The sequence below is a fragment of the Octopus bimaculoides genome, chromosome 20 (genome assembly GCF_001194135.2).
Source record: "Octopus bimaculoides isolate UCB-OBI-ISO-001 chromosome 20, ASM119413v2, whole genome shotgun sequence".
In the NCBI taxonomy this organism is placed as follows: domain Eukaryota; kingdom Metazoa; phylum Mollusca; class Cephalopoda; order Octopoda; family Octopodidae; genus Octopus; species Octopus bimaculoides.
This window is the reverse complement of record NC_069000.1, coordinates 18,832,180-18,855,739: the sequence shown is the minus strand read 5'-3', so window position 1 is coordinate 18,855,739 and position 23,560 is coordinate 18,832,180. Positions and strand designations below refer to the sequence as shown.

Sequence of the window (23,560 nt, the reverse complement as noted above, 5' to 3'; positions counted from 1 at the left end):
CTCTGAAGTTGCAAACCACAAATCTATGTTGAGTTGTACATTCTTCAATTGTGAAAGACTTGACATTCAAAAGTAACCACCTGTCAAATGTTGTCAATTTGACTGGTGTTCGCACCAACTTGATAGATAAGATGGCTGGCAGGTTTTCTAAATTAGTATTGCTGACCAGCAAGTTATTTGCATCACTTTTAGAACCAAGGCCATAAGCTCCATGCACACCATGAAATCCATCAGAGTCCTTCCCAACATCACCATTGATGTCACCAGCCAGTATGATAACATCATTCTTTTATCACCAAGTTATGTATATATACATACATGCACACACAAATAGCAATCAAACTCGAAATAAAAGATGTTGCACAACTGTTTTCGAAGTTATAGTTGTTCTGGATGGCTAGAGGAACTGTTCCTTTGCTATACATTGGTTTGTGTGTATAATTAATCAATTAATTAGCAAAACAGTCAGCCCTGAATTATTCTTGTTAGATCATAAATTTATTACTGTCAATTTTCAGTTTCCAGCAAATATATGTACTAGTGGAAGTAGGGTTGAATATTCTTAGTTATAAACATCAAGAATTTTCCATCCAGATAGTTCAGTAGCTGACTTATTAAATCACTTTTTTTGATTTAGCATAAACTTACCCAAATCACTCCTGACAGAACAAGACAGCACCAAGCTTAAAAGTATGCTAGTCCAAATAATATAGAGAAAAAGGAATTAATACTATACTTTTACAACTCTAATCTATGAAAAGGTGATATGCAGATAAGTTAAAGCAGGAGAAATTTGTAAATAGCTAAATAACAAGTGAGCAGTGTGGTTGTGTATGTATTTATATATGTAAAATCTATAATCCATTCGAGAAACATCAGGTTTACTAGAGCTAAATTGAATTGAATTAAATTAAGTATAATACTTAAGGAATAGATAAGAAATAAGTACATAGTATGTTATATGAGAGAGGAAGTGGAAGAAAAAAAAATGTTGTCATTAATGTTAGGTAAGTAGTTTATGTGGAATTTTTGGGGGAAATTCTAAGCATTTTATTAAATGTGAATATGAGATTAATAGCTCGTTATACTTATTGAAGTTACAATTGAGAATTTCTAGTGCCTCCCACAAGCACAAATTACTGTTACTACTGTCTTTGTAAGGAAGAGTTTTACCTATAATAGACCATGAAAAGAAATTGTCTATTTTCTTTTGAGGTCCCAGATGGACTTGGTTAATGAAGTGCAATTTTCTTTTGTATTTAAAAGAATTAACATGGTTATGTAATCTGGCTTTGAATTTTGAACTGGTATCTCCTATGTCATCATTGACTCAGATGTTTTGACTGAGCACTTCACCAATGCCAGAGAAATAGTCTATCTAAAGGGCGTTCTTAACTCAAGGTTACCTCTTTTGGTACTCCCTACTGGACTGGGGAAGGCTAGAAATGCATCAAAGAATCCAACAAATGTTGCCACTGAGCTGCTAATAGTGCATTTAAACTTTTTGCCATAAGCAAGAATTTTTTCTGTGGTAAACTACAGTAAAATTGCCTTTAAAAGTTAAATGTCACCTACATATTTGAACCTAAAGTTGGTAGATCTATGAGTAAAAAATCAGTCACTATTGACTGACTTATTATAAGGCTACATCTTTCTGTCAGTATGGGGTTACCTCTCTTGGTATCCCTTACAGAGGAAGCATAACAAACCAGAAGTAATTTTTTGACCGACTTTTCCAACTAGCATGATTTAAAGGAGTCCTCTTGAACACATCTCACCACTTGTTGCATTCCTTTTGTCACCTTTCTTGTAAGCTTCAACTTCCAGAGATCAGTCTTCATCACTTAGATCCAAGTCTTGTCATCAATCCCTTTTATACCCAATTCTCTCAGTTCTTCTCTGCTTTGTCATTCATGTACATTAACATTACATATTCAGTAGATCATGCCTCATTTTTTTTTTTCCAGTTTTCACACATCTGCATTCAGTGACATCTTATGCAATCATAACATTTTCTACACATGCAATGGTAATAGCCACTTGAACTTTTTCTACCTTGATCTAATTCTGGTCACTACACCCTTCTCTACTGCTAATTAGGTCACCAAGTAAACAGAAGCTATCTACTTCTAGGGAACCTTCTGAGCATTGCAAACAATTTTACTGGTGTTCTGAAGGATCACTACTCCTGTACATCTAGCATAAAACATAAATCTCCCTTCAGTGTCAGTCTACCTTCAATTCCACTACACCTATTGTGCAACCAAAGATTACATAGGATACACTGCATGGATTTTACCAACATTTTTGGATACTGGGCAGTCAAATGGTATCAAGTGTACTACCATCTTTCACATACACACACCTGTATGCATGTACACTCATAGAAACATGCACACCTTATAGTAAATAAGTACCAACAGTTGCTTTAGAAAAACAAAATTAATCATTGCCATTTTTATATTTATTGTACCACTCATCCAACAATGATGTTTACCCAATTGGTTTAATCAAAAATGCTTTATTTTACATTTTCTGTTGAAATAGACAAGGGTACACAATTTGGAAAATGAGCATAAAATTATCTCAATGTAATTATAGAAAATGCATATATACATACATATATGTATTAATAAACTATGGCAAATCAGAAAGTGAAACTTGGTACAGTTCTTTGGTTTGCCAACTCCTATCAAATTTCCCAACCCATGCTATCATGGAAAATGGATGTTAAATGGTGATGATAACAATGGTATGTACGTATTTTTTTTTTTCAGTCATTTGAATGCGGCCATGCTGGAGCACCGCCTTTAGTCGAGCAAATCGACCCCGGGACATTCTTTGTAAGCCTAGTACTTATTCTATCGGTCTCTTTTGCCGAACCGCTAAGTTACGGGGACGTAAACACACCAGCATCAGTTGTCAAGCGATGGTGGGGGGACAAACACAAACACACACACATATATATATACATATATACAACGGACTTCTTTTCAGTTTCTGTCTACCAAATCCACTCACAAGGCTTTGGTTGGCCCGAGGCTATAGTAGAAGACACTTGCCCAAGGTGCCACGCAGTGGGACTGATCCCGGAACCATGTGGTTGGTAAGCAAGCTACTTACCACATAGCCATTCCTGCGCCTATATATATATATATATATATGTATATCATAAATATACAGGGATTAGCATTGAGTTGCTTCTCCAACATACTGAAAATTTAGAAATAGCAGTCAAAGAACTACTGATTCTAAACTACAAATTTTTTCTCTAAAAAATTTGTAGTTTAGAATCAGTAGTTCTTTGACTGCTATTTCTAAATTTTCAGTATGTTGGAGAAGCAACTCAATGCTAATCCCTGTATATTTATGATGATAAATGGTTTTACCGATAAAGGTTTTTTCATACTGAACTACTTGGCAAAATTGTTAATTATTAATTCTATTATTAATTGACGATTCCCTGCCCTTATTCTTGTATATGTATATGTATATATATATATATCATCATTTAACATCTGCTATTTCATACTTACATGGATTAAACAGAATTTGTTGAGGTAAATCTACAACCAGAGAATTTCCTGCTCCACCCCTTGCCTGTTTCCAGACAAAGGTAATATTTCCTGTGGCTAGACAGGTATTTCACGGAAAACTTCAACTGAACAACATAGCTTGTATGGCAGTGATGCTCATTTACAAATATTATGTGATGTCAAGGCAAAGGTACACACACACACACACGTGTGTGTGTGTGTGTGATGGGCTTCTTTTCAATTTCAATCATCCAAATCCACTCAAAGCTTTGGTCAACCAGGAGCTATAGTAGAAGACATTTGCTTAAGGTACCACACATTGAGATTGAACCCAAGACTACACAGTTAGGAAGCACACAACACATATATACATACGCATATATATACATACATATATAAAATAGCAAAAAGTAAAAGGAAAAATAAAAAACAAACAATGGAAGAAGCTGGAATGTTTATCTAATATGTTTCTTTAAAAAATTAAACAAAAGTAGTAGTAAAATAGCATTAACCAAGCTTGCTTGTGCCTCCCACTTCATCAAAAGAGAGAGATCATGAATGTTCCTGTTTTTGTTTTTTCTTTCTCTTTTTCCTATAAAACTTGCTTGGGTTAGCAATTCAGAACTTAAGAAAACAGCATGTGTGTGTGTATATATATATATATATATATATATATATATAGTACATTATATAAAACAAAACAACAAAAAATAAACAGAAAGCCAGAATGTGGATCTGTGAGCAAAAGAAAATTTTGTTAATGGAAGAGAAATTGTTGAAATGCATATTTTAAAAAGATTTACTTTCTCTTAAATGTTGACATAATTAAGTAGTTTTCTTTTTTACTTGTTTAAAAAGGAGCATTAAACAAACCATATACAAAATGAAAGAAATGGCACATGGTGGTATGAAGAGAAAATCTAATATATTCGGCAAGACTTATTGGAGAATGACAAAAGGGCTTGATGAAGGCCTTTTAAAAAAATATGTCTGACTCGAGGTGTTAGATTTCTTTCTTCCTTTGTTACAACATACTTCACTTTCTTAAACATATTTGAATCAAATCTCACTGGTGCTGACCATCACTAGTCTCCTTGAATTCTAGGGGTTATATTTATCTAAAAGACGTTTCACAGGAGCGAACCTAAAATCTTGGTATGATAAAGCAGCACTAAGAATCAGAAATGTAGGAAAACAATGAAAATATTGTTTATTTACTCAATGTTGCTATGAAGCAGTAGACTTAAAACAAAAAATATGGTAAATTTACACTATGAAATACAAAAACTACAAATTCAAAGGAGTTGGCAAAATATATATTATCTTAGACATGTATATTTCCGTTGAACTACAACTGAGTTTTGGACAGTAATTATCTAATTCAGGGATTCCCATCTTATAGGTCAGAGGTGAGATGTTGTTAAGTGTCTTTTTTATATAACTCTTTATATATGTATTTGTTCATGTGTGTGACTGAAAGAGTGAGTAATATCATAATAACATCAATGTTTATGTTGTTACATTCCTATCATGTCTGTGACACCAAAAATAGTTAAGCACCCTGTATTAGTTAAGCTAAACTATACCAAATCAAGCAAGATTGTGGAAAAATGCAGGGAACAGAAATGATAAAGTGATAACATTGAGTGTTTCAGCACAGAATGAAATGTATTATGTGTAAAAGTAATTCCTGTAAATATGCTCCAAGAAAAAGCTTGTCGTTCAAAGAACTAATTTGAGAAGAGTTCTTGCAAGTAGCCAAATGAGATTGAATATTCAAACAAAAACATCAATACAGATCCGATGGTTCAAGAAAAATGATAATGATTATGATGATGATAATGCTGCTAGCGATGATGATGATGTCATTTAGACTATTAATCTTGAAATTTTCAAGAATATTTACTATTAAGAGAAAACCGTCATGGAATCACAAGACATAAAAAGCAGTTTCAACAATCATGGGAGTGTTGCAGCAGTTTGTGCATATTACACGATGCAGGAAATCCCCTCCACTCCTCTTGGCTCACTTGGAGTCAGTCTGCGAGGAAACGGTAAACAAAGTTATGTAACCTAATTGACATTCATTGAGTGAAGGGAGATAATTCAAGCAAGCGCCTTGCCCTGGCACCAAATTTCACAACTTATAAGAAAATTTTGTGTTAGTTAATTCCAAGGTTATTAATTATTCTCTGATTATCTTTTACTGTAGCAGGAGTGGGGATCTGAGGAATTTACTGAAGCAGCAGTATGGAAAGAGTGAATTTTTCAATAGCAAGTTCAATATTTTGTGTTTATAGAGGGATTTTCAAAACGTATCATACGAATACGGGGCAACTGGGGTGGTTATGATTTTAGAGAATCATATTTATGATCTTACAGGAATATTATGGTTATCTAAATAGTTAAGCTTTTACAAAAATAAAAAAATGAATCAAAAATATAAAATGCCTTTTTTTTCCATTTTCAAATGCAGAAATATATTCACAAACAAAATGAGAAACAAAAAAAAAATTAAAATTAAAAATAAAGGAAATTGAGAAATTAAAGAGGATAAATTTAACATCTCAATAAAATTTTAAGAGTAAGGAGTGTTCTTGTTTGTAGGTATATGTGAAAGTTTGAGAGTTTAAAAAAAAAAAAAAAAGGTGAAAGAAGTATTTTTAAATTCTCCACAACTACTTAGAAACCAGCAATAAAAAAGAATTGCTAACAGGAAAGGAGAAAGGAATGAAATGCTGTTGACTGAAGAGAGAAAGAAGAGAAAGAACACAGCATTATTGTATTTTTTTATGGTTGAACTTATATTTTAGAGAGAGAGAGAGAGAGACAGACAGACAGAGACAAAGAGAGAAAGACAGAGAGTTTAGTGATATCCATAGATTAGCAGCTTTTTTATCTAGGGAAAAATAGTAGTGATTTTATAGAACAGCTGAAAGAGGGCAGCAATGCAAGAGAACAACAAAAAGAAATGTAACCATGTTGACCACTCTGGCTGAAATGACCAGTGTGGCTTTAAGACACTTCGGTCAAATTGTTGATTGATGTTGAATAATGGAGAGAAGAGGTGGATTTTAGACATTTGCTCCACATGCTTTACACAATTTCATTAGTCTCAATTCATCTGTTTCAGGTCAAATTGGTTGCTGCGGCTGTCCTTCCATGGGAGAAATTTAGGCTGATAACATTGGTAGAGGATTCAAGCTTTGGCAGCTCCTGTGGAAATTGGAAAACAAAAAAGAGAGAGAAAAAACTTTAAATTTTATAAACACAGATAAGAGTGAATAACCCTTGGATTTTGGAAAGTCCACATTTCATATAAATAAACAAAAGCGTGTCTCAAACACCATCTGTTACTGTTATGACATGAGTTTGAATTAATTACTGACAGAATATGATTTAAATACAGAGTTTTTAAACCAGACAAGAGTATGGTTTAAATACAGATAGAGTGAATGGTTTAAATGCAATTAGAGTGGAGTATGATTTAAATAACGAAAACAGGAGTATGGTTTAAATCGTGGAAGCACGAATATGGTTTAAAATACTGAAGATAGGAGTATTGTTTAAATATTGAAAAAAGGAGTATGGTTCAAAGATAGAAAATAATAGAAGTATGGTTTAAAATACTGAAGACAGGAGTATAATTTAAATACAGATTAAATGGGGGTATCGTATAAATAATGAAAACAGGTTTAAATATTGAAAACAGGAGTATGACTTAAAATGTTGAAAACAAGAGTGGTTTAAAATATTGAAAACAAGAGAATGGTTTAAAATATTGAAAACAAGAGAATGGTTTAAAGTACTGAACACAAGAGAACAGTTTATATGCTGACAAGATAAGAGTATCATTTAAATACTGAAGAACTCATTAGTTGCTTAAATATAAATTACGAAATCTACCACTAGCAACTTACAAATATTTTTTATCTTAAAAACTAATTTATATGAAGCAGCTAAGAAAGCTGCATCTTAGAAATATCTAATTTGAATCAATCAACTGTCTACATCATATAGTTCAATCATATTTTCATATATTATCCCAATCAATAACTGTTCAATGAAAAATGTTTTTTAACAAAGTCAAGAAGTAATCCAAGTGAAACTTTGCAAAACACATGCATTTGTTATATCAAGCAGTATATGCTGGTTTCAATGACTAAAATATCTGATGCTTTTTTAAAAAGCTGCTCTAATGCATTGAAGCCATATATGTTAATTTTTTCAGTAAAACTAACTTTATCCTCAAGAATTTGCATTTGCGAGTGGGCTCCATTTCTCTTAAGAATGAACATAACAATGAAAATTGCTATATACTCAAGTAGTGGTACAGTTTTATACTTGGATACATACCTACAGTTTTGTTCTTTTTTTTAAGTAGAAATCATAAAACTTACCACTGTTAATTTAGTAATATTTTGTAGCTGCTTGAAACTGAAAAATTCATTTGAAGCAACCAGGAAATGCAGCACATTAGTTTTTAGGTAGTGAACACTAACGGTTCAATCAGCAAAGTACTAATATCACTAAAACCTACTTTAGTAAATCTTAGTTGTAACAATGAATTATTCTCTTGAAGTAGTTTCCGATGTTGTAGGGGCAAATTTTGCAGATAGCAAATAAGACAATGTTCTCTTAAGTTTAAATCCTCTGTCCCAATAAATCAAATCAGCTTCTCCAAAATCAGACTTGTTCTTGACTTGTCCCCCCAGATTCAGGTTCATTCATCCCGAGCCAAAACTAATTCTTCCACAGAAAGACTTGTTCCTCCAATGTCAAACATTTTTCAAAAGTTTCAATTCATTTTAAAGATTTGGGGTCAATTTGGTATGTGGTCGATATTATATCAAATATTAGTTCACCATTTCCACAGATTAATATATTTGACAGAAAATCAGTTACTTGTGAGACTTACATTTGCGGTAATTGATAAACTTTTAATTCCATTTTTAAGAGAAACCATTTTACAATGGAATATTTTAGAATTCCTGTAAATGTTGATGTTATTCAATAGGAAAAAGTGAGTTGATTTAGCTGTTAGATGTTAATATGTGAAGAAAGTGAATTGTTTGCATGTAGCATTAACACAAAAAGCAAAGAAGGCCAAAGTTGTAATTCTGCTCAGCTTCAGTACACCTTTAGTTTAGAAATAAAGTTCTTTAGTTCAAATCCAGTAGAGTACTATGAACATATCCAGGAACAAGATGCCTGATGATGATGACTGGAGATCAAACAGATTGAAAAAGTAGCGGAGATATAAGTATTTAAAGAAAATATTTCAATTATATTTCAGACTATTAATTTTCTTAATCTTTCAGTCATGATCAAAAGTGTTCCAAGCATGACCACCTGTCCTTTTTCAAATAGTTTATCATGAACTACACTTCCTGATGTATACATTTTCCAGTTGTTTGATGAAGGTTTTGCTGCTGTTTCTAAAATATTCAGCAATCATGTAAAGCTTCCGTCACTAGCTCAAGACCAAGGAGACAAAATCAACTAGTGTATTAGACATGTATAAACCTAACCTCTTTCAATGCTACATTGTACTACACTGAGTATAGTAATAATTGTTTATGATAGAAACATATGGAACAGATATTTTTGGCCTAGAACAAATAGGAATAATACTCCAATGTTGACAAAAAGTGAAGAGGGACCATAGAGGGAATAGAGCAGAGAAGCGGACACTAGTAGAAATGAGAAATGCTTTATTGGAAGTGTCAGAAATACACAGAAGAGACAACAGTAAACTAATATAGTTGTCAGTCACTGGTCACAGTTCCAATGAATTGGTTAGTAATGAAGTTTGGATCCTCTCATCATTTGAAAGTAGCCTTGTCAACTGATAAATGAAATGATTTGAAACAAGTATTAACCCCATGCACCAGAAAGTTATGAGCCAAGATTTTAATTTAATGAAGCACACAAGACATACATTTGAGACTTTTGAGTAATCACAAATATATTCACCAAAGATACACAGACATGTGTGCAGTCATAATAGAAAGATTTCATTCTCTTCTTAAAAGCAACAACATCAAATAAGACCAAGAAAGTGACACTTTTTGCAACAAAGTTGTAAAGATAATATTATAAAAAGCTTATATAATTATATAGTCAACAAAATAGGATGAACACTGAGACTAAATAATGAGAAATAAACAATTCATTCAATATTTTGATATCATAGCAGAAGGAAAAGTTTGAAATAAAAAAATATTAAATGTAAACAATACCAAAATGATGAAAGCAATGGAGGGAGGGGGAAATGCAATGTGAAAGGAGGGGGTGAGGTGCGACATTGAAATCAGACAATAAACTTGACATTCAATTGTGTAAATGAATTAAAGGATGATCACACTTTTACAATTATCAAGTATAGTAAAGAGCTGAGGCAGACATCAAAGCATATCCCGTACAGCATCAACTTGTGTTGATCTTTACTTCTATAAAATAAGGTTTGACAACTGTGGCCTATAGAGTCTGATAACTTTTCCAAATACTAAATCAAGGATGAAACAGAATATTGGGCTTGAACTCAATGTCTAAATCAACATCAGGAAAGAGTCAATGCTGAAGTAACTACAACTGAATGATGAACAGTGGATGACAACTGCTCCAAAAGAATAAACTAACATGCTACAGCAAAGTTTACTGAAGATGACACTAATGTATGTTTATAATTACAACCTACACCAAAATTTTCCTGAACTGCATAAACCTATAAAATAGGGATACTGAAGTAGGATACACAACACAATGACACAGTTACATTATCAACCGCTTCTTTGAATTTAATATTTAAGTATATCGAAAAACACTATTGAAGAACAGCAGGTATTCTGTATTGACTGTATGGTTAAAATGAAAACTCTTGGACACAAAGAAGACTGAAATATTATTAATTCATAGATGAAACACGAAACCCTGTCTAATCACAGACATGTTTGTGGTCAGTGCTTAAGGTATTAATAATATATTAATTATCATAACACTAACATTAATCTGGAATGCCTAAAGTTATTAAAAAGTGAAATAAATAAATAGAATCAGTAATTGATTCCATAGATATCAGGGCTTCCATTGACTTTTAAATATAATATAAAGGACAAACTGATCGAAGGATAAAAGCAAGAGTTCCTGATAGAAGAGACTTGATTTAAGGCATTCCTGCTTTGACTATCCCATCTTTTTGCATACCTAAAACCACAATGTCCTTGTTTTAAGACAGCAGCGCGTGGTTTGAGGGAATTTGACTGCAGCTATTATTAATAGGATGCGTGACCACACAAATATCACCTCGTTGGATAGTGTCATGGTTTTAAGCAACTCAAATCCCTTAGGAATAATACTGATATTTTACTGTGTGTAAGAAACCCATTGTAAAAACTAGAAGTTATCAGAATGACAGGTGACACCTGTTCCGTAACAATAAAACAAACATGACAGAGTGATGTCATTAAGCTGCATAGAGAACCAACATCACTGCCAGTTGAAGACAAACCAGTTTATCATGTGGTTGTTGAAATAAAAGGCAACTGTGTGGGGATGAGCCGGAAGAAGAGGGTCATAGCATCAATGGTCAAGGGGTTAACTGGAAAAGGAAACATGAGAGGGGAAGTGGAGGGAGAGAGGCAAGCATTGTTCTCTTTTTTTCCGCTGGAGGCATCGCAAACAGACGTAAAGGAGCTGGCACCTGGGTTGGTCAGATAGCTGCTTATACTGGGTGACAGGGGTAGTGCAGGACCGTCAGAGAGATTACTACTAGATAGGCAGTCGATGAGAGGAAGGTAGGTGAACCTCTTTTCATTTCCCACGCAAGACAAGCTATTTCAACAAGTCCCCTAACATATGATGGCAGTGATGTCATCAGACCTTTCTATAGCAATGGAGACGTAGTAGCTTGGATTGGAATGGTCAAAGTTGTGGCCAGGCTACAAAGCATCGAAGCTGTAGCAAGACTGAAGGTGCTGTATTTGGAAGTGAGCATGGTGGCACTGTACCTCAAAATGTATGAAGAACAACTGAGTGAGGCAAAGATCGAGCAGCACTTGAGAGAGGCTTACACAGAGGGAGACTACACAGCTTTTGCTAAGCTGGGAACAGTCAGATGGACAGGGGAACAGGTTGATGAATATGCTGTGGAGGTACGGAGGCTGGCTGTGCTTTCCGGTCTCGCAAGAGAGGGTTTGGAGAAGAAGGTAACACGACCAACTTTTGTGAATGACTTTCCTGACGATGTGTTGGTGTGGCTACAACAATTGCCAGGTGGCAAAAAAATGGCAATGAGCGAGCTCCTTGTTCAAGCCTGCATGTTGACACAAAACACCAGTGGAAGGCAGTAGTGATGGTGGTTGCAGAAGCCTGCGGTGCTGCACGACAGCTGGTGAAAGACAAAAAGAAACCTGCTGTAAAACAACAGCGGCTGTTCACAAGCTGGTGTTTTAAGTGCTAGGGACCGCACATGGAGAGGGACTGCGTGAGCCCGGACCAATTTGTTACCAATGCAAACAGATTGGGCATATCGCTTGAAATTGTGACCAGGAAAAAGGCCACAGGGAAGTTGTAACCTATCAAATTTACCCCACGAATCAGTAGAGGCGCTTGTGCAGACACTGCTTGTAGTTGAGGTCGTGGTCAGGAGAAACACATTCAAGGCTCTCATGGACACAGGCTGCACAACGTCTCTCCTGACCCTGAGGGTGACAAAGAAATGGAAAGGGATGAATAGTGTTCGGGTGGTCAACGGCAGCAAAATCAAATGCAAGGGTAGCAGCGACATGAAGATAGCGGTACAAGGCACAATGTGAAGACAGCAGGCGATCGTGACTGACCACGTGGTAGACGGGATTGATGTGATGTGGTAATGGGGATGGACGCGGCCGACTGTCTTGGAGGTGTCAGTGTTGGCGGAGACATGGTTTCGTTTGGTGCCATGGGGGCGCTGTGCACCATGAGTTAGGAATGTGAGAGGGAGAAGAGCTCTGCAAGGGGCTGCACTTCTTACACCATTTAAGAAAAGATTTTTGGGCAGCACTTGATGGTCAGCGGTGGCGCTGGAAACCCTGACATTGAAGAAGAGGGTGAGCTGCTACCAGCATACCCTGAAAGGACCTACCAGGAGCAAGTGATGTCCTTATCTCATGGAAGGAGGAGGTGGTGAGCAGAGTGCTACCTCTAATGGCAGTGGTGCAGCCAACATAGGGCAAAGTCAGACCGGTACTGGACTTTCAGGAGATGGATGGCCATGTATTGTGCTACACAGGTAGCGAGGCAACTGACATCTGCAGTGAGATGCTGGGTGTATGGAGACGATTGTTGACTTTAAGTTGGCATATTTGCAGCTCCATGTGAGCGACAAACTGTGACAGCATCATCTGATGCAATACAAGGGCTGGACATATTGTCTGACAAGGCTGGGTTTCGGGCTGAATTTTACACCGAAAATCATGGTGAGAGTGCTCAAATCTATCCTGAGAAAGGTAGAGAGGATAAGGAGGACTACCAATTCCTATATAGATGACATCATAGTGGATGAAATTGTAGTGCCTGCCACAGAGGTTGAGAGACATCTGAAGAAATTCAGGCTGATTATAAAGCCACCAGAGCCAATGGCTGGAGGAGCTGCACTGGGGCTTAAGCTTCAAAGAGACAAAACAGGTGTGTTGGTGTTTCAGAGGGGGAATGAGATCCTGGAGCTGGGTACCAACATCAGCAGGAAAGAACTGTTCTCGATGTGTGGGAAATTAGTAGGTCACAACTCGATCATGGGGTGGCTGCGTACAGCATGCAGTTACACCAAGAGACGAGCAGAAGGGGAGAACAGGGGTGACAAGGTGGGAGAGAGGACGGTGGTGATGATGTGGGAAATCCTGGAGAGGATGAAAGCAGAAGACCCAGTTAGAGGGAACTGGCATGTGCTCAAATTGGATAATGGGACTGTATGGTGTGATGCTAGCAGCATTGCAACAAGAATTGTGTTGGAAATTGGAGGTGCTGCAGTGGAGGACGTGGCCTGGCTTCGAAGAGCAGATTACCACAACCATATCAATGTCACTGAGTTGGATGCAGTGCTAAAGGGAGTGAATTTGGCCTTGAAATGGGGGCTGTGCTCCATCAAAATCCAGACAAATTCAGCCACTGTGCTTGGCTGGATCACCAATGAGAAGAGGGTGCAAACCAAAAGGCCTGCAGAAATGTTAGTGAAGTGCTGCCTAGGGGTTCTAGAAGAGCCGATTGGCAAGTTCGGTCTGAAGCCGAATATGGTCTTTGTGTCTTCAGAGAGAAACAAGGCAGACATTCTAACCAGGGTGAAAAAGGCCTGGTTAGGGGAGCCAGAAGATTTGAAGCAAGGGTTAGCTGTAGTCTGTCGGTTAAATGATTGCAAACTAAGGAGACTGCATACCATGCATCATATGGGCATGGATAGGACCCTGTATCTTGCCAAGAGGACTGACGCCAATGTTACTAGATGGAGCATCCAAAAAGTGGTTGGGAATTGTGATAGGTGTCAATCCATCGACCCTGCTCTGAGTGTGCATGAACAGGGAAAAATTTCGGTAGAGCACAATTGGTGGTTGACTGAGGGCCAGGCCAGATCTCTATTTGGAGGGAACTGAGAGCAGGCACTGCGGACAGAATGGCAAGTATTCTAAACAAGGTATTCTTAGAGCGGGGCCTTGTGGACGAATTGCTGCTGAATAAAAGCACAGCGTTTCATTCAGAGGCGCTGAGGGAGATGCTTGACAGGTGGAAAGTGCACCGCTTTTTCAGAGCAGCATACAGGCCAAGTGGAAATGGGATCGTGGAGAGACATCATCGAATGATCAAGGCCATGGCAGAGAGGGGACACATCTCACCGCTGGAAACAGTATTCCGGTACAAAATGTCGCCCCAATCAGGACAGGCCAAAGAGTCTGTGCCACATAGAGTAATATTCAAATATGAATGTCGGCATCTGAGTAAACCTTGTGGAAGAGAGAGGATTCATGGAGGTGGGAAATAAAGTCTGGGTCAAGTCGCCAAAGGCATGCAGCACAACTGAGTAGAACAGACGAACAGTGACAGCTGTCAATTCCAAAAACAACATTTCTGTGGATGGAATGCTGTGTCACGTCTTAGATGTTCGTAGGATTGTTACTTCGTCCGATGATGACTGGAGAAGAGGAAGAGAATGAGGTTCCCAGCTTAAGAACATCACAACGTACAAGATGCCCACCTAGGTGGGGGGTAGATTTCGACATGGAGTGAAGTGAGGAGGGGATCTTTGAGATCAGGGGTGTGTGTGTAGGGATGAGCTGGAAGAAGAGGATCATACTGTCAATGGTCAAGGGGCTGACCAGAGAAGGAAGCATGAGAGGGGAAGTGGGGGTAGAGAGGCAAGCGTTGTCCTCTTTTTGCCCACTGCAGGCATCACAAATGGACTTGAGGGAATTCACTCCCGGGTTGGTCGGATAGCAGCTGCTTATACTGGGTGACAGGGGTAGGGTAGAATCATTGGAGAGATTACTACTAGACAGGCGGTTGACAAGAGGAAGGTAGGTGAACCTCTTTTCATTTCCCATGCACGACAGTCTGATAAAGTGTGCACTTTAACAAGTTCAATAGTGTCAAATATAATAGTAGAAGACAAGAGAAGTGGGAGGCAAGTGGGTAACTCACTGGTGTGCTGCCTGCACAAGTAAAACAGACCGATTTACTAAACTACATCTTTACAGTACAACCTACTGACTATTAATTTTAGCCTGACTAAATACTAAAATTCAGAGCAGAATTGTTTTTCAGTAAAAGCAACAATCGAAGTTGAGGAAACTAAAACACAGTCCATGTTGGGTGAACATCACAGAAAATCCAAGTTTATGTTCTCAAAAATATACAATAACTTTAATTAATGACAGCAGGTTCAACTTTTAAGGATGATGTTAAGTGTAGAAAACCTAAACAAAACAGAACATGCAGAGGCAATAAGGAAACATTCAAATACCAACATATATAAATACAAGATATAAAACATCTAGAGGTTTTACAGAATATAAAACCATCATGAATAAGGAAATTAAAAAAAAGAAGCCCTTTTTTCTTACAAGTCATAAGCTACGGTAGAAGAAATAAATTTATAATCAAGATGCAAATTGAACTAAAATAAGAATAAGAAAATCATATGCAAACACTAAATAAAAACAAATACAATTATTTAACTGAATGTGTAACCAAATAAATGTTAGATAATGCATTTTATTTTAGGTTTCAAATGGGTTAATATAAAATGCCAACACCAGCACACAAGTTAGATGAAAGGTGGTAAATTGAAGCAAATGGTGAATGGGAAAATATTGAAAGTAAACAAACCCACCCCCCTTGCATAAATAGAAAAATAAAAACTGTTCTGCATAATATAGTTGTAACTTACATGCTTCAGGATCATCTTCGTAAGCTAAAACAAAGAAAAGACAAAGTTACTGTCTGACAGTCCTGTGTAAGGACACACAGTTGTCATGTGTCAGTCCTGTGAAAAACACCATCACTGAGTGGAGGCCCTCCATTAAAAAGAGTCACTGCACAAGTCCTGTGTAAAGACACGGTCATTGTGTGACAGTTTTGTGTAAAGACAGTTGTTGTATGACAGCCCTGTATAAAGATGCAGACATTGTGTGACAGTCCTGAGTAAAGACAACACAGTTATTGTAAGACAATTGTCGTGTGACAGTCCTGTATAAAGGCAACATGGTTGTAGTGTGAAAGTCCTGTGTAAAGAGACACAGTTGTTGTGTGATAGTCCTGTTTAAAGGCACGAGTCATTGTGGTAGTTCTGAGTAAATATTAGTGGATACATAAGTCTTTATATGGTGAGAGAGTGAATTAAGTAAACTTTACTATGACATATGTACAAGTTTTGTCCATGAGGGATCAATAACATTGATATAAAATCAATGTGGATATATGTGTCACTTTCATTCTTCTCAGTCTTGTCCCAATCCATCATCAGAATTGAGATGTTTTGTATTAGATAACCATTGGTGTATATCCAGTGTTTGTTTGGAGTTATGATAGATGGGGACTGTCTATGTCAAAGCTGAACAAACCTAAGTATTTAAGTGAAAGCTAACCAAACGAAACAATAGGTTGTAATCAATGTCCTTCACCAGACAATGGATGTGTCTCATCTTCATGATTGTTCTTTAGCAATATGACCAACAAAGGCTGTCAGTTTCCTAAGGGAAATCAGTTTTTCTGTTAACATAGGTGTTTAAGGCTCCAAGTGTTCACTTCCATAAAGACACGAACAACTTAATAGAAGTACAGTTGCAACATCCGATTCTGAAGAAAATAGGTGATTTTTTTTTTGTATTGGTTAATATGTGTTGTGCTTGTATTAAGACATATTTACAGGGATTGAGCTCATGATAATAGAGAAAAGCTTGTGTTTCCATGTAAATAATGGACTGATGTTTGTTGAGAAAAAATAATAGCCAATCTTCGTTATTTCATCAACTGTTGACACGTGACATCTGTAGCTTGAATAATTATAGAATAAAGAAATATGAAAAAGAGCCATAATAATACCTGTCATTGCCTGCTTTTCTTGATCGTTGTCATTACGAAGATCTCTGTTTCTTCGTCCGCCAACTGAAGATTTATTAACATTCTTCATTGGAATATTATTGCTGAAAAAGTAAAGATGTAATAAAATGATGATGGTGATAGTGGTGGTGATGATAGTAATGATAATGAAAGTGAAAATAGCAATGATGATTGTAGTGGTGATGGTTTGAAATCAGATGAAAGTTTGGTTTGAACTATAGCAAAAAGCTGAAAGCACATCTCTGACAATGTTAGAAAAATCAAATGATTACAAGTTTTAGAATGCAGCTTTGAAGGCTCTTTCTTTCATTCTTTTCTTCATCAAGTTATTCAAGTAAAGAAGGACAGTATCCATGATTTTTGCAGACCTCATTCTTAATCTAGTGAGGCTAATGTCCAGTCTGAACACCTGCAGAGGATGGAACCTGGGTCTTGGTCCTAATGTTTGCAATGCAGTGAACTCGAATGAAGGTACCTAACAATGAATTGGTCTTAAACCATGTTAGGCATAGAATCTCAAAGGCTAATAAGTAATTCTGTGTTGTGGTAACATCCTTCCTTCTATAGAATTATTAAGGGTATGCAATGCAGAAAATATTCCAATAATTTTGGTAGTTGTCTCATGGAGCAACAAATATACAAACTATTTTTTAATCCTGGTGCAATATGGTTTACATATCACTAAATTTTGCTAGTTATTGCATTAGCCAATGAACCATAAGTGCTCATTTTGAGGAAATATTTTTGATGGAACACAGCTGAATTTCTTTCAAGTGCCCATAGTATAATATAAATTTCCCATCACACGCAGCTTCAAGGTAAAAACAGTTAATTTGCAGCTGCAGCATAAACCAGCAGAGGGAATTTTTGTTTCTTTATAGAAGCATTATATAAATGAAATAAACGATATTCACAAACAAAAAATATAAAATTGATACCTGTATTCATTTTCAGACAAATCTTTCCTTTCAGCTGAAGAATATAAAATTGTCAATATTTTCAAATAACATTTTGATTATACAAAATTTAGATAGTAAAATATCCTAAATTATACTAAGTTGGTAAAACAAAAATAATCCTACTATGCAAAAGAGAGAGAGAGAGAGAGAGAGAGAGAGAAAGAGAAGAAAAAGAGAAGTCAAAGAAAGAATTATCGAAAGGAGTTCATTCTTTGCTTTACACAGTGAATCAAAAGCTGGTATGTTTGTTCATGTCAACAAAGTTGTCACAAGTCAGCAGTTGTTAGAGAATCAAATGAAAACAGAGGAATAAATTAACAATTTAAATAAAATGATGTATTGATCACAATATTTTAAAAATATATTTTGTGTTTTTTGAAAAAATATAGGAAACATTATCTAATATTAATAATGACAGGTATAGCAACACCATAGTCAACTGGTACAAAGGTAAAGGTGATGCATTAGATAGAAATAATTACAGAGGTATCAAGTTAAAGGATCAGGTAATGAAAGTCAGAGAGGGCCATAGCCCGACTAATTAGGGAGACAGTCAGTCTAGACAAGAGGCAGTTTGGGTTTCTGTCAAGGAAAAGCACCACTGATGCTATATTTCGGGTAAGACAGCTGCAGGAGAAATACCTAGCCAAAGATAAACGTCTGTACCTGGCTTTCATTGACACGGAGAAAGCCTTTGAGAGGATCCCCCAATCCCTTATCTGGTGGCCAATTAGGAAACTAGGGATAAATGAATGGTTAGTGAGAGCTGTACAAGCCATCTACAGGGATGCTGTCAGTAAGGTGAGGGTTGGCAACAAGTCCAGTGAAGAATTCCAGGTAGGGGTAGGGGTCCACCAAGGATCAGTCCCCTCTTATTCATCATAGTCCTCCAATAACAGAGGAATTCAAGACAGGCTGCCCCTGGGAGCTTCTCTATGCTGATGACTTTGCTCTTATAGCTGAGTCACTATCAGAATTAGAGGTAAAGTTTCAGGTGTAGAAGCAAGGTCTAGAATTGAAGGGCCTTAGAGTCAATCAAGCAAAAACTAAAGTCTTAATAAGTAGGAAGGCAGACAAATCAAAACTCCCTTCAGGTAGATGGCCCTGCTCAATCTGTAGAAAAGGCATAGGTAGAAACTCCTTAAGATGTACCTGGTGTAAGCTATGGACACATAAGAGGTGCAGCAATATCAAAGGAAGGCTAACTGGGAAGATAGTTTTTGTATGTGGCAGATGCTCAGGAGCAATAAACACTGAAAATGTGCAGAGAATAACTTCTGCCACATTCCAGGGAGAAAACTAGAAGTAGTTGATAGCTTCCGTTACTTAGGTGACAAAGTCAGTAGCAGGGGTGGGTGCTCTGAAAGTGTAGCTGCTAGAATAAGAATAGCCTGGGCAAAGTTCAGAGAGCTCCTACCTCTGCTGGTGCAGAGTAAATGGTAGACTGTATGATGCATGAGGGCAAACAGCCATGCTACATGGCAGTGAAACATGGGCCGTGATTGCTGAGGACATGCACAAGCTTGCAAGGAATGAAGCTAGTATGCTCTGCTGGATGTGTAATGTCAGTGTGAATACACAATAGAGTGTAAGCGCCCTGAGAGAAAAGTTGAACTTAAGAAGCATCAGATGTGGTGTGCAAGAGAGATGACTGCGCTGGTACGGTCATATGGATGAGGACAGCTGTGTGAAAAAGTGTCACACCCTAGCAGTTGAGGGAACCTCTGGAAGAGGTAGGCCCAGGAAGACCTGGGATGAGGTGGTGAAGCATGACCTTTGAACATTAGGTCTCACCAAGGTGATGACAAGTGACCGAGACCTTTGGAGATATGCTGTGCTTGAGAAGACCCGGCAAGCCAAATGAGACCGTAACCATGGCCTATGCCAGTGCAGCATAACCAGCCCATTTCAGAGTTCCCTTCAATCATTGGGCAATAAACTGTGCTTGTGAAGACTTGTTGAGGCAAGTGAAATCATTGTCATAGCCGATGACAGTACTGCCTGATTAGCACCTGTGCCAGTGGCACATTAAAAGCACCATTTGAGTGTGGTTGATGCCAGTGCCGGCTGACTGGTCCCGTGCCAGTGGCATGTAAAAAGCACCATTTGAGCATGGTCGTTGCCAGTACCACCTGACTGACCTCCCTGCTGGTGGCACGTAAAAATACCTACTACACTCTCAGAGTGGTTGGCGTTAGGAAGGGTATCCAGCTGTAGAACCTTTGCTTGATTAGATTGGAGCTTGGTGCAGCCTTCTGGCAAGCTCAGCCAAACCGTCCAACCCATGCCAGCATGGAAAGTGGACGTTAAATGGCAATGATAATATTTAATAAGTGACTTTTAAACATTTACATATTTATTTCACTTACTTAGGATACCTAAGTATATGTTTTGTATTTTCCTGGATTGTTTTGGTTTCATTAAGCAGACATATCTAAAACCAAAGCTCACTTCTTGATACAAGAACACTGTCACTTTCTTAAGTTTGCACAAAAAGACACTCACCAAAGAGGGAAGATTTGATAAACAGCTGAAGTTCAATCTTCTTCTTCTTCTACAACTACTACTACTACTACTACTACTACTACTACTACTACTAATGATAATAATAGTTTCTAACTTCCTTTCAATAATAATAATAATCCTTTCTGCTATAAGCACAAGCCTGAAATTTTAGGAGAGGGATAAGTTGATTACATCAACCCCCAGTCTACAACTGGTGTTTATTTTATCAACCCCAAAGTCAGAAGAAATGCCAGTAAGCATTTTGTCCAACTTGCTAACAATTCTGTCAGCTCACAGAATAATAATAATAATGGTTTCAAATTTTTGCAAATGCAAATGAAAGGCAAAATGGACTTAGGTGAAATTTGAACTCGGAATGGAAAGTCAAATTTTGCTTGGCGTACTAATGATTCTGCCAGCTTACCACCTGAATAATAATAACAATAATGTGCGAAGGATGAGGGGGACAATACAGATACAAACATAAAGTGTTGGGGTTTACATATAATAATGAAATGATATAAAAAAAAGTATACACAGTATACTCTGAAAAAGCAAGGGACATATGCATAACATACAAAGGTAAAAAAAAAATTGATGGGGAAGATGATAGAGATGTGGGCCCTCCTGATACAGGAAGGCCTCTAGGGATAATCGAGGAACCCCACTATCCGAGATTTCCTTGAAACCCTAGGAGTGAGTGCCCTCTCCAACTCGCAGGTCTACACTTAGAGAGGTACATCCACTCTTGCCATTTTGACAACTTTCATCCGCCTTTTAATAAACTCACTCAAGAACAGCACTTCTTTTTTCAAGTGGAACTTGAAGTAAATGAGAGCTCTACCAAAGAGGAATGTATATGTCTTCATGCCTTTCAACTTTCTCCATCAAACAACCTCTTTCACCACAGCCACCAGGCAAAGGAAAGCTGCCTTGCCTGCCCAATTGAAGGAGGGCAGCATTGCGACCATCACTACAGACTCAGCCGACAGACAGATGTCGCACATGTGACAGCAGCTGTTTAACATAACCCCACAAGTCAGCAATGCCTGGACACTGAACAAGAGGGCGTGCAGAATGGTTTCATCACTCTGCATGCACCTTGGACAAGTCTGTCCGACAGCACATCTGTTCCTGTAGAGTTTATCTCCAACTGGTAGCGCCCTCAGGTAGCACTGCCAGGCCAAGGACATCTGAAAATTATCCATAATAGTCCCTTGGAACAGACTAGCCAGTTCATTCTCATTGGCACCCAGGGTCTCCCTGAGAAAGTTGTCTCACTTCCCTGGCACTAATCCTCTATATATTTCTAAAGCAGAACATCCACCAATCCCATTGCTCAACTGATAGAGGGTTGTGAGCACCTGATGACATTCTATGTGCCAGGTGCCCATTCTCAATAATAACTGAGCCTTTTGAGATATTGTCAAATTGTCAATTTCTCAATTTCTAATTTGGCTCAAAAGGAACAAAATACAAAAGGAGGTATGATAATGCAGCTAGGTATGTTCACTGGAGATTGTGTGAGACGTACAGTCTTGAAAGGACCTTAAATTGGTACAAGCATAAAACCAGAATGTGTCACCGAGAATAATGAGTATAAGATCTTGTGGGATTTTGCAATCCAATCTAATTTAGTAATTGATACTGGGAGACCAAACATTGTTGTAGTTGATAAAATGATGAAGGAAACCAAGATTATAGATACTGCCATACCTGGAGATGTATGAGTGGATGATGAAGAATTGAAAAAGATTGAGAAGTACAAGCTACTAAAAGACAGAATTGCATGAATGTGAGCAATGAAGAAAGTAACTGTCATCCCAGTAGTTGTAGAGGGATTAGAAGCATTAACAACCAGGTTTGAGAAATTTGTTGGAGGAAGTGGAATTGACATGAGGATAGAAGATGCTCAGAGAAATGCTTTATTGGGAACAGTGAGGATTTTGAGATTGGTACTTGGGTGTTGAGTATCATGGAAGAAGACTGAGAGACACCTGACAACAGGCTGTTGTCTGCTCTTACAAAATTAACCAGAGCAAGTAAAATTGAGAGCTCTGAGAATAATAACGATAACAACAACAACAACAACAATAACAATAATAACGGTTTCAAATTTTGACACAAAAAGCAAGCAAGTTTGGGGGCAGGAGATAGTCAATTACATTGACCCCAATGCATAACTGGTACTTATTTCATCAACCCTGAAAGGGTGAAAGGTCAAGTCAAATTTGAACTTAGAGTGTAAGGAAGGACAAAATGCTGCTAAGCATTTTGCTTGGCATGCTAACGATTCTGCCAGCTCGCTGCCTTAATAATAATAATCGTTTCTACTAAAGGCACAATGCGTGAAATTTGGAGGTGGGGACTAGTCAATTATATCACAACCCCAAAAGGATGAAAGACAGAGTGGACCTTGGCAGAATTTGAACTCAGACTATAAAGACGGACGAAATGCCACAAAGCATTTTGCCCGGTGTGCTAAATAAAGATTCCACCAGTTTGCTGCTTTAATAATAATCCTTTCTACTATAGGCACAAAACCTGAAATTTTGGGGGAGGGGCCAGTCGATTACATTGATCCCAGTAGTTGACTGGTATTTCTTTTATTGACTCTGAAAGGATGAAAGGCAAAGTCGGCCTTGGCAGAATTTGAACTCAGATTGTAAAGAAGAACAAAACACCACTATGCATTTATCTGGTATGCCAATGATTTTGCCAGCTTGCTACCCTCAGCCATTCTATAATAATGGTTTCTCAAATAGACACAAGATTGAAAATTTTGATAAAAAGGAGTAAATCAAATAAAGCCCAAGGCCAGTACTTGACTGGAGCTTATTTTATTGATCCCAGAAGGATAAAAGGCAAAGTTGAGTTTAGCATGATTTGAAGTCAGTACATGAAAAGCTAAAGTAAATGACAATGGTTTTCATCATCATCATCATCATCGTTTAACGTCCGCTTTCCATGCTA

General features: G+C 37.4%; 1 protein-coding gene across 2 annotated transcripts in view; it reads right to left on the bottom strand.

The window, feature by feature from the left end:
- Positions 1-3,978: 3,978 nt before the first annotated feature.
- LOC106882630 (uncharacterized) overlaps positions 3,979-23,560 on the bottom strand; it is a 38,891-nt gene continuing 19,309 nt past the window's right edge. Inside the window, exons 4-7 of one of the 2 annotated variants that reach the window (XM_052975124.1) lie at positions 18,062-18,095; positions 17,106-17,206; positions 15,952-15,975; positions 3,979-6,752 (exon numbers count right to left, since the gene is read on the bottom strand). In XM_052975124.1, coding sequence (XP_052831084.1) covers positions 6,751-6,752; positions 15,952-15,975; positions 17,106-17,206; positions 18,062-18,095 — 161 coding nt within the window. In that variant the 3' untranslated portion in view covers positions 3,979-6,750. The remainder of the gene's footprint in view (positions 6,753-15,951; positions 15,976-17,105; positions 17,207-18,061; positions 18,096-23,560) is intronic. The other variant, XM_052975125.1, reaches the window with a different exon arrangement.